The sequence below is a fragment of the Coenobita brevimanus genome, chromosome 65 (assembly GCF_032717465.1).
Source record: "Coenobita brevimanus isolate Jiangsu-jjx chromosome 65, ASM3271746v2, whole genome shotgun sequence".
NCBI classification, from domain to species: Eukaryota; Metazoa; Arthropoda; class Malacostraca; order Decapoda; family Coenobitidae; genus Coenobita; species Coenobita brevimanus.
In genome coordinates this window covers 43,177,645-43,192,892 of record NC_137018.1, presented here as the reverse complement: position 1 = coordinate 43,192,892, position 15,248 = coordinate 43,177,645, and the positions used below count along the sequence as shown (strand labels likewise).

General features: G+C 40.7%; 1 protein-coding gene across 1 annotated transcript in view; it reads right to left on the bottom strand.

Moving 5' to 3' along the window:
• LOC145405085 (uncharacterized) overlaps nt 1–15,248 on the bottom strand; it is a 143,943-nt gene that overhangs the window by 85,825 nt on the left and 42,870 nt on the right. The window contains exon 5 of the mRNA XM_080276596.1: nt 2,753–2,850. Within this exon, the coding sequence (XP_080132722.1) occupies nt 2,753–2,850 (98 nt within the window). The remainder of the gene's footprint in view (nt 1–2,752; nt 2,851–15,248) is intronic.

The following is a 15,248-nucleotide window of genomic DNA, read 5'->3' as shown; positions in this document are numbered from 1 at the left end:
CTACATCCTTAACTGTCCCTCTGTCTACCTCCCTATCACTATCCAAAGCATGCCTAATCCTACCTAACCTAACCTTGTTTTTCCAACCCTATTGAGGTGAAGGCTGTGTTGTGAAAGATGATGGTATGGAGAAAGAACTGAAGGAAAAGGTACAGCAAAGAAGGAAGTGCAGGGGCATAAAAAGCAATGAAAAGAGCAAAGAAGTAAACATGGGAGTATATAAAGAACTGCACAGCAGTAAATAAGTTCCAACATGAACAGACAGTACTGAACTGTGGACAATGTCACAGGCACATAAACCAAGTGTAAAAAATTTTTAATCAAGCTAATTCAGAAGTGTCAGTCAAGTGCCATGGAGGATGAAATGGATAAAAAAAAGAAACCATGAAGAATATGATGCAGAGGTTGATGTTATTCGTTTTGTTTTGTTTCATTTTTGAAGGCTCCAACATGCTTGCATGTGTCGGCCTTGGTCACCTAATGGTGGTTCTCCATGCTGCATGATGTCTGGTAGCCTCCTGTTCAGTTCTTAAACCCTGAGGTCACACTTAATGACCTTGTCCCAGGTCTTTTATGGGCTAACCCTCACAGCACCATCCCTAATATTAGCGATTCTCACTTTCTGCACCCAATTATCATCCCCCATCCTCTCCTCATGCCCAAAACACCTCAATCTACCTCTCCTCGTCATAACACCAATACACTCCAGTCCCATCCTACTTCTCAACTCTTCCATTGTAAACCCAGCCCCCTAGGTCTTGCACTCAGGGACACACTGCACATCCACCTAATCATTGTCATTTCTGTATGTCTAAGCCTGTGAATATCCTCTTCCTTTACTACCCAGGTCTCACTACCATACAGCATTACAATCCTGACACATGCTGCATACAAAGATCCCGTAGCATGTACGGAGAGCCCTCTCAGTGTCAGGAGAGGGCTCTCCGTACATGTTACTGTACACCCCCCTGAAATTCTTCCAACCACTCCTCACATAGCCACAAAGCTAGCTCCAGCCCCACCTCCAGCACATAACACGTTCCCCCCCCCCCAAAAAAAAAAAAAAAAAAAAAAAAAAAAAACTCTTCCACACACTCAAGAGACTCACCAGCAAGTTCAATCCTTTCATGCCTGACAATCTCCATCTGCTCTCCCCTACACGCCACATGCATAACATCAGCATTATCTTGCAGTCTACCTCTAATATCAGTAAATCTCATTTGCACCCACTTATCTCGAACACTGAACAGGACGGAATTAGTTCCCACGTCCTTGTGGCAAATTGCACATGGCCACTCTCCCTCTTCTCTGACAGTACCACCACCAACCCTAGACATCATCACTTTTGTTTTATCTGCATTTACTCTTACGCCCTTGTGCCCCATACCACCTCTCCACTTCCTAAATCTTTCCTCCGCCTCCCTTTCATTCTCTGTAATCAACACTGAATGATCAATGTACAACATCTCCCACGGAAGTCCATTTTAGAAGTCAGGTGGGAGGGCTTCAAGTACCATGATAAACAACAAGGGACTCAAAACTGACCCCAGATGCACACCAACATTCATGGAAAACTCATCACTCAAATCTTCATTCACTCTTATCTGGGTGCAAGCACCCATGTACACGACCAAAACCACCCTAACCAGCAACTCCTCGATCCCAAGCTTTCCCATTGCCCACTTTGCCACCTCTCTAGGGACTCTGTCAATGGCCTTCTCCAAGTCAACAAAAACAAAATATACTTCCCTTTTCTTTCCTATATATTTTTCCTGAAGCTGTTGAACAATGAATATGGCATCAGTGGTCCTCCTGCATGGCATAAATCCAAAATGTATCATATCAATATTCACTCTTTCACTAATCATACCTTATAGAACTCTCTCCATTAACTTCATTATCTGATTTAAAAGCTTTATACCTCTATAATTTCCTCTTTCCAGAGCATCATCTTTCTCCTTGTACACATTTACAATTACTCTCTTCAGCCAATCATCTGGGACAACACACTCATATATAATCATATTTATCAGGCCAGTGACTAACCTCACTCCTACATCTCCTGAGGCTTTCAACAATTCAACAGCCAACCCAGACACACCTGCTGCCTTCCCCACTGGCATTCTGCCTATTGCCTCACTCACAGTAGCAGTGTCAATCAAAAGCCATGGGCCAAACACTGAATCTTCTGGCTCCAAACCTTCCCTGTCCCAGTCAAACTCCTCATTCAACAACCGGTTATAATGCTCTCTCCATGCGTCTTTATTATCCCCACTGTACACCACTACCCTTCCTTCATCATTCTTTACACACTGCTCACCTATAATATCCCAGTTCTCCCTCTGCACCTGATTTGCCTCCGTAAATATCATATTCTTCCTTTCCACACAATTTAGGTTACCAAGTAAAAGTGACTGTGACTCAGACTTTGCCCTGTTACTGGAAAAATAAACAAATACCTGGAGGTGGTCACCCATATGAGAGCAGGATGGATGATAGTAGAGAGAAAAAGACCAACAGGAAGATAAAGAGGCAATGAGAGAGAGAGAGAGAGAGAGAGAGAGAGAGAGAGAGAGAGTATATGAGGAAGGGTGATGAACTGTGAGAGGGTTTCATTGCTAAAATGAGAGAGAAATGTCTTGCAGTCCATTTGTTAAGGTCAACCCTCAGGGGATCAGACTTTCTTTTCAAAAACCTACTTCATGCACTAAGCAAACTTCTCAGTGTCTCTGATGGATTTTTCAAAAGTTACCTGGGCTGGGATAACAGGCAGCTGCCCTTCAAAGTTTGGGTCGAGGATGTACGGCAAGACACGGCTGTTGTGGATGACAAATATCTCCATCACATACCCTGAAAAAAATAAAAATAAATAAAAAAAATAAAAAAAGAAAAGAAAAAAAGCACACACAAATGTAGAAATAGCACCTGAGTGTCCAGTAAAGGCCATAGATCCATTCATTCATCAGTCAAGCTTTCAAGATTCTCTGCTCCATTCAACAAGAATAATGCCTGCATCAGGAAATGCTTCATGAAAATAAGTCACTCTTGCAATGCCTGTGGGGTGAAGAATAAACTCCACCCATTCCAATCTTCATAACAGATTTTACTTCAACTTCCATGACTCACTTTTTTAATAATTCTGTTTCCATGTCAAGCCATCTTCTTGGTCTTTCACACTTTCTCTAACTCTTAAACCCACACATATAACCTTCTCACTCACATAAAAAAAAAAAAAAAAAAAAAAAAAAAAAAAAAATAATAATAATAATTGGGAAGTGAGTGAAGCTACCAGTTCTCCTGATTTGGGTTCAGTCCCACCTGGGGATATATATAAAAAAATGGTACACTAATATGTCCTTTAATGTAATTTTACATTTTCACACTGTCATGGCTTCCTTGCTGACATACAGTAAGAATCTCACTCACAAACACAGCCACTACACACAATTCCTATATGCACTTCTCACCCTCCACTCACTCAATGTATTGCTGCAGTTGTGTGACTGTCCTTTCCTCTCTTCCTTCCTTCTTTCCTTTCTTCCTCTTCTGTCTTTCCTTCCTTCATTCTATCCCCTTCCTTCTGTCACTCTACACTGAGTGACAAGGCAAATAATTTCCTGTACACCAGGAAACCATTTACTATGCTAGGTGGTAACCATGTAACCAAATTATGGCGCCTGGTGGTTTAATGGGTAATTAAGGCGCACCAATTGGACTATGCTCTGGGGTTTATTGCTCACGTAATGCCACTGAGGGATGAGTGAGGCTGGTCACTCTCATCTTATATATAATGATCAACTTGCCTGGCCCCGGGCTCCTACGCTCCTCATGGGGCAACACAGGAATGGATGATGGATGGATGGACTTCTCACCCTACTCTCAAAAAGCCTGCCACATCTACACCCATGCATGAAACAATGGGTGGGGGTGGGTCTCCTAACGAAGTGACTGAAAGACAGAAAGTGGCATTGCTCGGCCTTACAGATTAGGTGCTTTAGAGGACCTCTGAAACATGGCTTGAACATGAATTGCAGAGATGCCTGCTGATGTTTGACACATGCAAGCCAGTCATTACAACACAATATATCTAAGAACACTCTCCTCTACCCTTGGTCAACAGACTCCCATACTTCTGGTCCAACATCCAGTGTTCTCTTTTCAAACTCATGCTATGCCAGGCTCACAGTCATACATGAATATAAGTATGAACACTCCTTCATCCTGCCTTGCTGCAGCCTCTGTATCTACTCATCTTTCAGTTCTGCGACACATCCTTCATAACAATGGCTATTTATCTCCTGTAAATCACTTTTTTTTTTTTTTTTTTTTAATGAAAACAAGGAAAAAAAAATCCACACACACAGGTGTCCCCCATTCATTAAAAAAAAAAAAAAAAAAAAAAAAAAAAAAAGTTAAACTTGAACTACTGTACAGTAAGTTGAAGTATGTGAGGAAAATACAGTAAACTGGTCAGGCAAGTTCCAAAGAGAAGCAGTTCGGGGACTAAGGAAATTCTGACTGGCAGAAGTTCTGGCAATGTGACAGTCCAGTCATGAGCATCACCAGATATCCTGTGTAGCCTGGGGGTAGGCATGGAGAGGTGGCACACTGGATGCAACTTCCTCTCAGCATATGCCATAAAAGAATCCGTAAAATAATGCACGGAAGGCAATATTCCCTCTTACCTGTAAGGGAGGTACTGGTAGTTCATTTGAAATTGCTGAGTTATTATTTATTCTTATACCTTTGTTCAGAATTTTGTCCAATTGTTTTTGTGAAACCTCTTCACATTCACTCCACTAGGGTGAGCAATATTCATGCTGAGAATGCATGTGACTCCTGAAATTATAGCACACTGCTTGTCAGTGAAGAAGTTATGGATGCCGTACAATATTCCAAGTTTCTCTGAGGCGGTTCTAGCAAGTGATCTAATGTGAGGTCTAACTGAGGGTGTTATTAGGTGAAACACCAAGAATTTAATTACTTTTAGACAGGAATACTGGTTGCACTGAAAGTAATATAGGAACCAGCATTATCTGTCAATTAGCAAACTGGATAGTAGAATCTCACTATTAAGGACTAATTGGGAGAAAGCCAGGTTTGTTAAAACCAATAGTTTGATATATCTGAAGGTCCCCACTCCCAAGGTGGAATTTCAAGCATGTTTGAAAATAAATACTAAAACAGCACATTCTAGTACTAAAAATGTAAACTATACCCATTTTTCACTAACCTGGTCAATAATTTCACCATTTTGCAGATTGTTTCACATCCTTATCAGCACTTTTTCATGACTAATACAGTATTACAGTTTGTTATTACAATGCAACAATTACAATGAGGAAAGGACAATTTCAGGTCAGGCTGGAGTAAAAAAGGTAGGAAGCACATGTATTGCACCCCACTGCACCCCAATTAATGACCACTGTCAATTCTAGCCAATGAGAGTCAGGTAGGCTTCGTGGCATTTGTTAAATCTGATGTCTGCTATATCAGGATTTGTTATGGTGAAGGTTTATTGTATTTGGTATTCCTAGCATTAAATAAGACAATGTTATTTTGTCTCCATTCAGTAATCTTAAATAAGTTTTGATTTATGTAGATTGGTGTGCTGAGTCAGGCAAAAGAGATATCAAACTTTGTGCATGGATGTCTAAGTGTGAAAGAACTGTGAGGCATGGAGTCATCTGCACTTGAGTGAATGGGATTATGGGTGACAGACAAGAGATCATTCATATAAATGAGGGACAGGGTTGGAACCAGGACTGATCCTTGTGGCATGCCAGCATTTATTGAGTGGAAATTAGAATATACATCATCTACTGTACCTTTACTCTCATCTTTCTGTTACTGAGATATGAAGAAATAAGCAAGGTACAATATGATAGGCCATAGCAAGGGAGTTTGGACAGCAGGGAATGGTGCCACACTCTGTCAAAGACTTTAGAAAGATCAAGGACAACTTCATGGGTTTCTCCATGTTCGTCGATTGACTGATGGATTGTACGAGAAAGGGAGAGCATATCAACAGTGGATCTTCATGGCAAAAACCATACTGTCTGTCACTAATTAAGTTGTTGGATTCAAGATGTTTAACACTGTGCTTAATAAAGACAATCTCAAATACTTTACTAAGACATGTGATAGTTATTGGTCTGTAATCAGAGGATCAGAGGAACTTCCTTTCTTTGGAACTGACATCTTTCTTTCTTTGGAAGTGAATGTTGGCTTCTTTCCAAGAATTAGGTAATGAACATTCATGTATGCATACAGTCTGAATAATTTAGCAAGAACAGGACCAAGGTCTGGGGAACACTTTTTCAAAACTAACTATTGGAGGAATTCCATCTGGACCTGGAGCTTTGCTGGCTGGTACACTGTCAAGGCTATATTTTATGTATCTGGTCAGTATCTTTTGTAACGCAATTACAGGAGAGTCAAGTTCTAGTACAAGAACAATCTGACTGATTTCCTCTAGGGTTGAATATCTGGCAAATGTATGGTACTGGCAAGAATGTCAGCTTTACCACAAGGGTCATTTACACTGTTTCTGTGTGAAGATTTTTGTGGGGGAATGGATAATTACATGTTAAAAGTTATTACTGAAAGAAATGAGAGTTGACCAGAATATTCTATTGTCATTAGGATTATTTGCTAGTTTGGATGCTTGGTTGTGAAGAGTTTGATCTGCCAAGATCTATTACTACTTTTGCAGGATTTCTAGCAGAGCTGGGCACTTCTGCTATCACTTCCCCAAACCGCAAATTCTGCAATTGTGGAAGTATGATTTTGTTTGTGAATTTGCACTTGCGGCAAATTTTACGAAAATTTGCGGTTCTGCGTTTGTAGAAGTACAGTACTTCCGCAAACACAAACCTGCCTGCAAACCATCTTGACCTCTAAGAACTCTGAGTAGTTTGTTTTTATAAAGGGCAACATGGACCTGCTCATCATGGAGTTGTTTCAGTTGCTGGAGGAGTTTGTGACAGGAGTGAGGTCTGAGGAGGTTAAAGCCGAGGAACAGAGGTGGACTGGTGTGTCAACTTGTCAAGTGTGAGCTGTAAAGTGTAATAATTAATTCATCTGCAATAGTGAATAATTTACCCTTGTTTTGTTGTAAAAACAGTCTAATATGCTAATATAATAATACTGAAAATACTACAGAACCCCATAACTGCCGAACTCATATTTGACGACTTCTCTAATTAGCAAGTTCTTCTTCTTCAAAAAAAAAAAAAAAAAAAAATACAGAAAATAAACTGAAGGAATATGAATTGAACTGGTAAAGTCTTTCTGCTGAAAGTTATAGGTACATTTCGCACTCACTCTTTTGTTCATTTTTGTGTGTACATGTGAAAGAGAGAGTATTGATGCAAACAATAATGTATTCCATTAACCCCTTAATAACCTCTGGCATTAAACAACCCTCAATAGTACCGGTATTAGTGACATCGAGTTAGTGCGAGCTCTAAAAAACTGTGAACAATTATGGGAAAGGAATGAAGGTCACTGGTATGTTTACATGACCCTAAGATAACACCCCAAGCAGTCAGGTCTCAGATGTTTTTGCCCATATGGCACATGCACCGTAATTTTATGAATTCTTTCATGAATCATAGTGAATAACAGGATGGGTTTAGGAAGCTAAAAAACACATTGCTAGGTGCACCAGACAATTCTTTCACATCTTGAAGAAAAATAAACTGATTTTAGAACTCTTAAAAAAATTGTTCCGGGGCCAGCCATAGGTGCATGCAAATTTCTGAACCCACAGCCATTGAGGGGTTTACACATTAAGCCATACCAACGTTTGTTTCCGGCGCAATGGAAGAAATATATTCTGCATACTCACAGGTGGATTTCGTTTCCCAATTTCCCAACTGTAGGTTCAGTGTGATGAGTCAGGATGGAAGTTTGGAGGGTGAAGTGCTTGAAAGGGTACAACAAGGAAGTGAGCACGGAAGTGAAAAAGTTACTACACGACAGTATTGTGATACCAACTCTAACGTATGGAAGTGAGGCTTGGACGTTGTTAGAAGGACACTAGTCAAGAGTGAGAGCAGTGGAAATGAGTTATTTAAGAGAAGCCTGTGGAGTCACATGGAGAGACAGGCTGACAAATGAGGATATAAAGGAGCGTTGTGGTGTGGATGTGGATGTGATAGGAAGCGTTAGGAGGAGCATACTGAGGTGGTTTGGCCATGTGGAGAGGATGGAGGGTGAAAGACTGATGAGGAGAGTGTATGTGAGTGAGGTGGAGGGCGGGAGAGGGAGGGGGAGGCCAAGGATGAAATGGAGGGATGGAGTAGAAAGGTATATGAGAGAAGGGGTGTGAGTTAGGAGCAGGGCAATGAAATGGCGGGGGACAGGGCGACATGGAGGCGATTTGTTTGTGGCCACCCAGTATGGACTGAGGCATCTGGCAATAGACAGATAGATAGATAGGTTCAGTTAGGTTTGGTTAAATTACTGGGTAATGTTAAACTAAGTTTGGTTAGGCTTAGTAAAAACTTACGACAATCCCTTCCGCCATTACATTGATGAATCGCACAAGAGTTGGCACAGCTGAACAGCGAAAAACAATGGGAAAACAGATTTAACAAGAAACGTGTGTTTATGGGTAATGCATCACAGTGTCAGTGGTTCATAGGCAATGCAATTATGGGTAAATGTCATTTTCAGGAAGGCGTCAAGAATTAGTGAATTTCAAGAACCAGTGAGGGGATTTGGGATGTAACCCTCATAATTATATATATATGGATATATATATATACTGTCCAAAAATCGCTCCAGTTTTCGTACAGCGATCCGCTATTTGCACTAAGATACGCAGCATCATAGGTGCCATGTGGTCGCCAGTCCAGCTTTGTCTTCCACCAGCTATGCATCAGTCATACAGGCTCCATTAAACTTTGTGATAAATTACGTATTTTCGTTAGAAAATTGTACATAATCATGGGCCCTAAGAAGATTAATGAATCAGCTGGAGCTAAAAGAAAAGCAGTGCGAACAACAACTGAGCTGAAAAAAGAACTCATTGCAAAGTTTGAAAGTGGAACCTGTGTCTCCGATCTTGCCATTCATTATGGTATGGAGAAATCTATCGTTTCATCCATACTTAAGAACAAAAAGCAATAAAAGGGACTAATGTGGCAAAGGAGTGACTACTTTTGCTGTGAATAGATCATCATTTATTGAAGAAATGGAGAAACTATTGCTAGTGTGGATTAATGAAAAACAATTGGCTGGTTAGAGTGTTTCTGAAACAATAATTTCTGAAAAAGCTAAGCAGTTGCTTGGTGATCTTAAGAAAGACCCATGGAAACAGTGCTGAAGGTGATGAATTTAAAGCAAGTAGGGGCGAAGTGGTTTTATGTACGGATTAATGCAAAATACATTGTTTCTTATGGAAAAAAATTATTCAGTTTTTGAACAATTTGCAACTCGTACAGCCACAAGGAATGAACTGTGTATGAATTCCGGGGTTCTGCTGTATATATGGAAATCTATCTATCTATCTATTGCCAGACGCCTCAATCCCGTTCGGGGTGGCCACAAAAAAATCGCCTCCGTGTTGCCCTGTTCTCCGCCATTTCACTGCCCTGCTCCCAACTCACACCCCCCTCTCTCATATACCTCTCCACCCCATCCCTCCATCTCATTCTCGGCCTCCCCCTCCCTCTCTCCCCCACTCCACCTCACTCACATACACTCTCCTCATCAGTCTTTCACCCTCCATCCTCTCAACATGGTCAAACCACCTCAGCGTATTCCTCCTAATGCTTCCTATCACATCCACATCCACACCACAATGCTCCTTTATATCCTCATTTGTCAGCCTGTCTCTCCAAGTGATTCCACAGGCTCCTCTTAAATAAATCATTTCCACTGCTCTCACTCTTGACTTGTGCCCTTCCAACAATGTCCAAGCTTCACTTCCACATGTTAGAGTTGGTATCACAATACTGTCATGTAGTAACTTTTTTACTTCCATGCTCACTTCCCCGTTTCTTATCACTGCTTTCAAGGAACCAGCAACCTTTCTTCCCTGCTGTACCCTTTCAAGCACTTCACCCTCCAAACCTCCATCCTTACTCATTACACTTACGGAAATATATATATATATATATATATATATATATATATTATTTTTACTATAAATATAATTTTATATATCCTATTTGGTACTACAGAGAATTTCCAAACGTCATAAAATCACCTATTTTTAGTCAGAATAAATAAAGATATAACAGTAGTGGATGAGTATCTAGAGATGATTTTTAACCCCTTGATTGAGAAAAATATCCTAGGCTTAAAAATATCTTCTAATGATATCCAGAATAAAATGAAACTGATGCCGTGGTACTGAAAGGGATACAAATGGTTTGCATTTGCGTTTGAATCTGTGGAACCGCAAATTTCAAAAAGTTTGCAGACTTGCGGTTGCGGAAGGTAATTTTCTGGGTCTGCGGATATGCTTTGCGGACGTGCATTTCCGTTTGTGGTGCCCAGCTCTAATTTATAGTATATTCAAACTGACTTAGGGATTCAGCAGAATTTTACTTTAAGTAACAGTTATATGCAAAAGCCTTTTGGGTTATTATTCTGGCAAAATTTCTGTTGAATCATATTGGGGAGTCCGATATTTTAGTAAACTGTTGACTGAGTATGAACAATTCCATACTAACTTGTATTGTCATTAATGTGGGACTGGGTGAAATTGATGTCAGTGGAGAAGAAAGATTGCCAAGGAATATCATCCCAGTCTGCCTCATCAGAGTGCCATCTGGTCACCCTAACAAGTTCCAAATGAGGTGGTTTGAGCCAACTGACGAATGAGGCATTGATGAGATTGTGGTTGGAGGATCCACAAGGTGACTACGTCTGTCCTGAATTGATCTGGGCTATTTGTCAGGAATAGGTCCAAGAAACAGGCACAATGGTCAAGATTATCTGGTTATTTGGTTGGTTGTTTTATCAGTTGTGTGAGTTTAAATGATTCCGGAAACAGCTCACAATCTAGACCAATATCGTCAGTCCTGGCAGAATGTAATGACCATTCTACATTAAGGACATTAAAATTGCCCAACATGGTAATTTCAGTAGCAAGGATGTGGTTAAGGTAGGTCAACTGTATGGATATGGAGTCATATACACTGGGTTTTGATATGGCACTGGAGGAGTGATAAACTAAAGATATATTTGGTTATACTATGGTAATTTAGTTTGTACAATGAGCAATCAAAATTAGCAGAAGTGAAGTTCATGACTGTCAACAACATATTAAGATTAGAAATATCAACAAGTGCCACCTCTGTTACGAATGTTGGTGACATGACAGTAACCAGGAAAACTGAATGGGGAAAATTCAGCAGAGTGAGAGAGGTCCAGAAGATGATGTTGTTTGTTCATTGTGTGTAGTAGGGGTAGGCAGCCCCGCCCAAGGAAGTACTACCGCCAAGGTTATGGGAGACTCAAGGAATAGCCTGGATTCCATTTTCTCTCCTAGGCCTTGGTAGCTGGTTACACATCTTTCTGCCTCACACACCAAAGGGCATCAGGCTGCCCTCTTTACACAACACACACATCCACATTATATTACATTACCTTAAACCAGCTATCCTCTCTCCAAAAAACACCGATCTTGTCATTACATATCATACCCATTCCACAACACATCCCTGTTCTTCCCCCCATAAAAAGAACCATGGCTGCTGCTATACTGGGAAACTGTGCGGTGGTTTCTCGGGTGATCACCACAGGCAGGGCTGGGTTGTCTGCACAGGGCCCTCCCGGTCGTCATCAAGCGACTGTGCCACCTCCAGTGTTGCGGCGCCCTAAATCTGCTCATCAGTGCAGTAAAATTTTGTTTTGCAATATTAGGGGACTTCACTCCAACATCAACTCTGTTCAAAATTTCCTCCAGTTTGGATCCCCTGATCTGCTATTTCTGACAGAGACACAAGTCAGCTCCACCTCTGATTTAGCTAGATTTAATTTTCCTGGTTATATCTTGATTCAAATTTTCAGACCCAAAGGAGGCGTATGTTACCTTGCTAAATCAGAAATTGCCCTGGAGAAGATTACTAAATTTAATTGTCCTTTTTTTGACTATTCCATATACAAATTAAATTCTTTTGGTAAAATTAAGTATTTCTGTTGTGTTTATCGTTCCCCTAATGCCCCTTCAGAGCCGGGTTTATTTGACTCTCTGTCTTCACAACTAAGTGTCCTCAACATTAATACTGCATCAGAAATTATTATTCTGGGTGATTTTAATGTCCATAATGTCAAATGGCTCACTTATTCACCCAGAACTGATGACTCTGGTCTTAAATATGAGCTATTTGCAGACTCATTTAATCTCACCCAGTTAGTCAGTCAACCCACCTGTGTACCAGACAACCCCCATCAAAATCCCCACCTACTGGACTTGTTTCTAACAACCAATTCTGATAATTATAATGTCGAAGTGAAGTCCCTCATCAGATCCTCTGATCATTGTCTGATTCAGGCCACCAGTTTCACACCTACCACACACTCCTGCTCTGAACCTGTCATGATGGCTAAATGACACTACGACAGGGCAGACTGGGAAGGACTTCAAAATTTTCTCATGGATGTTCCTTGGACCTCCTTTTTCTCCCATGATGCAAATTCCACATTGGGCCACATACAGGATTTCATTAGAGTCGGCATGGAATCATTCATTCCCCATCATAGTTACAGAAGATGTAATTCTCCTAAATGGTCTGATCACAATTGTGCTAGAGTAACAGAACATCAAACAATAACCTATAACACTTATACATCACCATAAACAACACTCCTCTACCCCTCCCCCCAAAATCCTTGGTGTAACATACAATACATCAATGTCATTTAAACAACACATCACAAACATTAAAAATAAAATAACACCAAGACTCAATGCTTTGAGGTCACTTGCCCATACAACATTCAGACACAACAAAGAAACTACCACCACAGTATACAAACAATACATACGTTCAATGACGAATTATGCAAGCCCTGCCTGGGCTTCTAACCTCACCAAAACACACTACAACACTCTACAGACCATACAGAACAAGGCCCTAAAAATAATCACAGGCTGCAGAGCTACTACACCAACAGACCACTGCATCAAGAAACCAAGGTCCTCAAAGTCAAGGATCACCTAGACATGAGAGGCACCCAGTTTCTTGCTGCAGTCTCCACAACCCCACAACATCCACTACAGTACATGGCAGCACATCCACCCACACCAAGGAACATCAAAACAACACCCAGCACACGATACCATACACAAATACTCTCATCTCTCCCCCCTCAACCAGCTTCCAGAAGCATATCCACACTCAGATCACTCGCTGCTCCATTCAGTCACTTAAAGACAACACACAGCTGCATGCATGGCCTCCTGACATCCACCCTTCTGAATCCTATCTTCCTTGTGAGGACAGGGTCCACCTGGCCAGGCTGAGATGTGGGCACCATCCAGCCCTCTTAAGCTACCAGAAGAAGCTGGATGACTTTGTCGCTGATGCCTGTCCAGGATGCAATACAGCACCCCACTCTATTAAGCACATTACGGAAGACTGCACTGCACACAATCACCTACGCCAACAACACAACATACACTCTGTGAGAGCTCTATGGGAAAGCCCGGTCTCGGCCATGGCCTTCCTAAGGGACTCAGGGCTGTTCGGCCAGACTGCCTAGGGAACAACTACTACTACTACTACTACACTTATACATGGACCAAAACCAAAGAAGCCTTTAACTATTATAAAAATATCAGAAACCATGCAAAAACTATTATCAATCTTTCTAAATCAAACTTTCTACACAGACAAGCTAACAAACTACTAAACAATCCAAATGATAACAAAATATTCTGGTCAACCCTTAATTCATTCAAAACTAACTTCACTACCACTTCTTCCATTCCACCGTTACAGTCCCCCAATGGAAATTTAGTAAAAGACCCATGCGGAAAAGCCAACCTTTTTGTTGACATTTTTTCAACAAACTCAACCCTAAATTCAGAAAATCATAATATTCCTGTACTTGATTTTGATTCCCCTCAATCACCTCCTTTCATGATTCACACCAGACACGTACAAGCCGTATTACAGAATCTATCAGCACAGCAGACAAAGCCACTGGTCCAGATGAAATTCCTTCAATAGTACTTAAAAATTGCTCCTCAGTGTTGGCTCCTTTATTAGCAAAATTTTTCTGCTTATGCATCCGTACCTCAATTTTTCCAGCCCCTTGGAGAGAAGCAAATATCCATCCTGTTCCTAAAATGGGGGCAACTTCTGATCCATCAAACTAAAGACCAATTGCAATAACTTCCATTCTTGGTAAAGTTTTTGAGACACTAATTAACAAACACATAGTCAAGCATCTAGAAATCAATACATTGATCAGTGATCGGCAGTATGGATTTAGACAGGAACGTTCAACTGTAGATATTCTTTGCCTTCTTACCCATCAGATTAACAAAACAATAGACCAACATGGTGAAACACACACAGTAGCACTTGATATTTCAAAAGCATTTGACAGAGTATGGCACCAGGCCTTATTGTCTAAGATGTCACACTATGGCCTTGCATCACTGGTTCCTCTAATTTCTTCTTATCTTCATAGTAGAAAAATATGGGTCATGGTAGATGGAATTTTTTCTCAGTTTCATTTCATAAAAGCTGGTGTACCTCAGGGATCAGTTTTGGTGCCAACCCTCTTTCTCATTCATATAAATTACCTCCTATCTGTCACGCACAACCCAATACACATAGTTCTTTCACATTTAGTACCTCCTTTACACAATTTGATATTATAAATTCCCAAATAAACACAGCAATTTCTCTGAACCAGGACCTTTCTAAAATTAATCAATGGGGAAAAAAAGAATCTGGTCTCATTTAATGCTCAGAAAACTAAATACATTAATTTCTCCAATAGAAAGAATCCCTCAGACTCTCACATAAGTTTAAATGATGTCAGTATTCCCATATCCACTACAAATGATATCCTAGGTGTTACTCTAAACCCCAACCTAAGCTGGACAGCTTGTGTTACATCCCTTGCTAAAAATGCTTCTAAAAAACTGGGACTAATGCACAGAGTTCGTGAGTTCTTCATTGACGAGCAGATGGCCACAATATACAAAAGTCATGCGCGTTCTCAGATCGAATACTGTTCACCACAGTGGAGTCAATGTGGAGCGGTTGCAC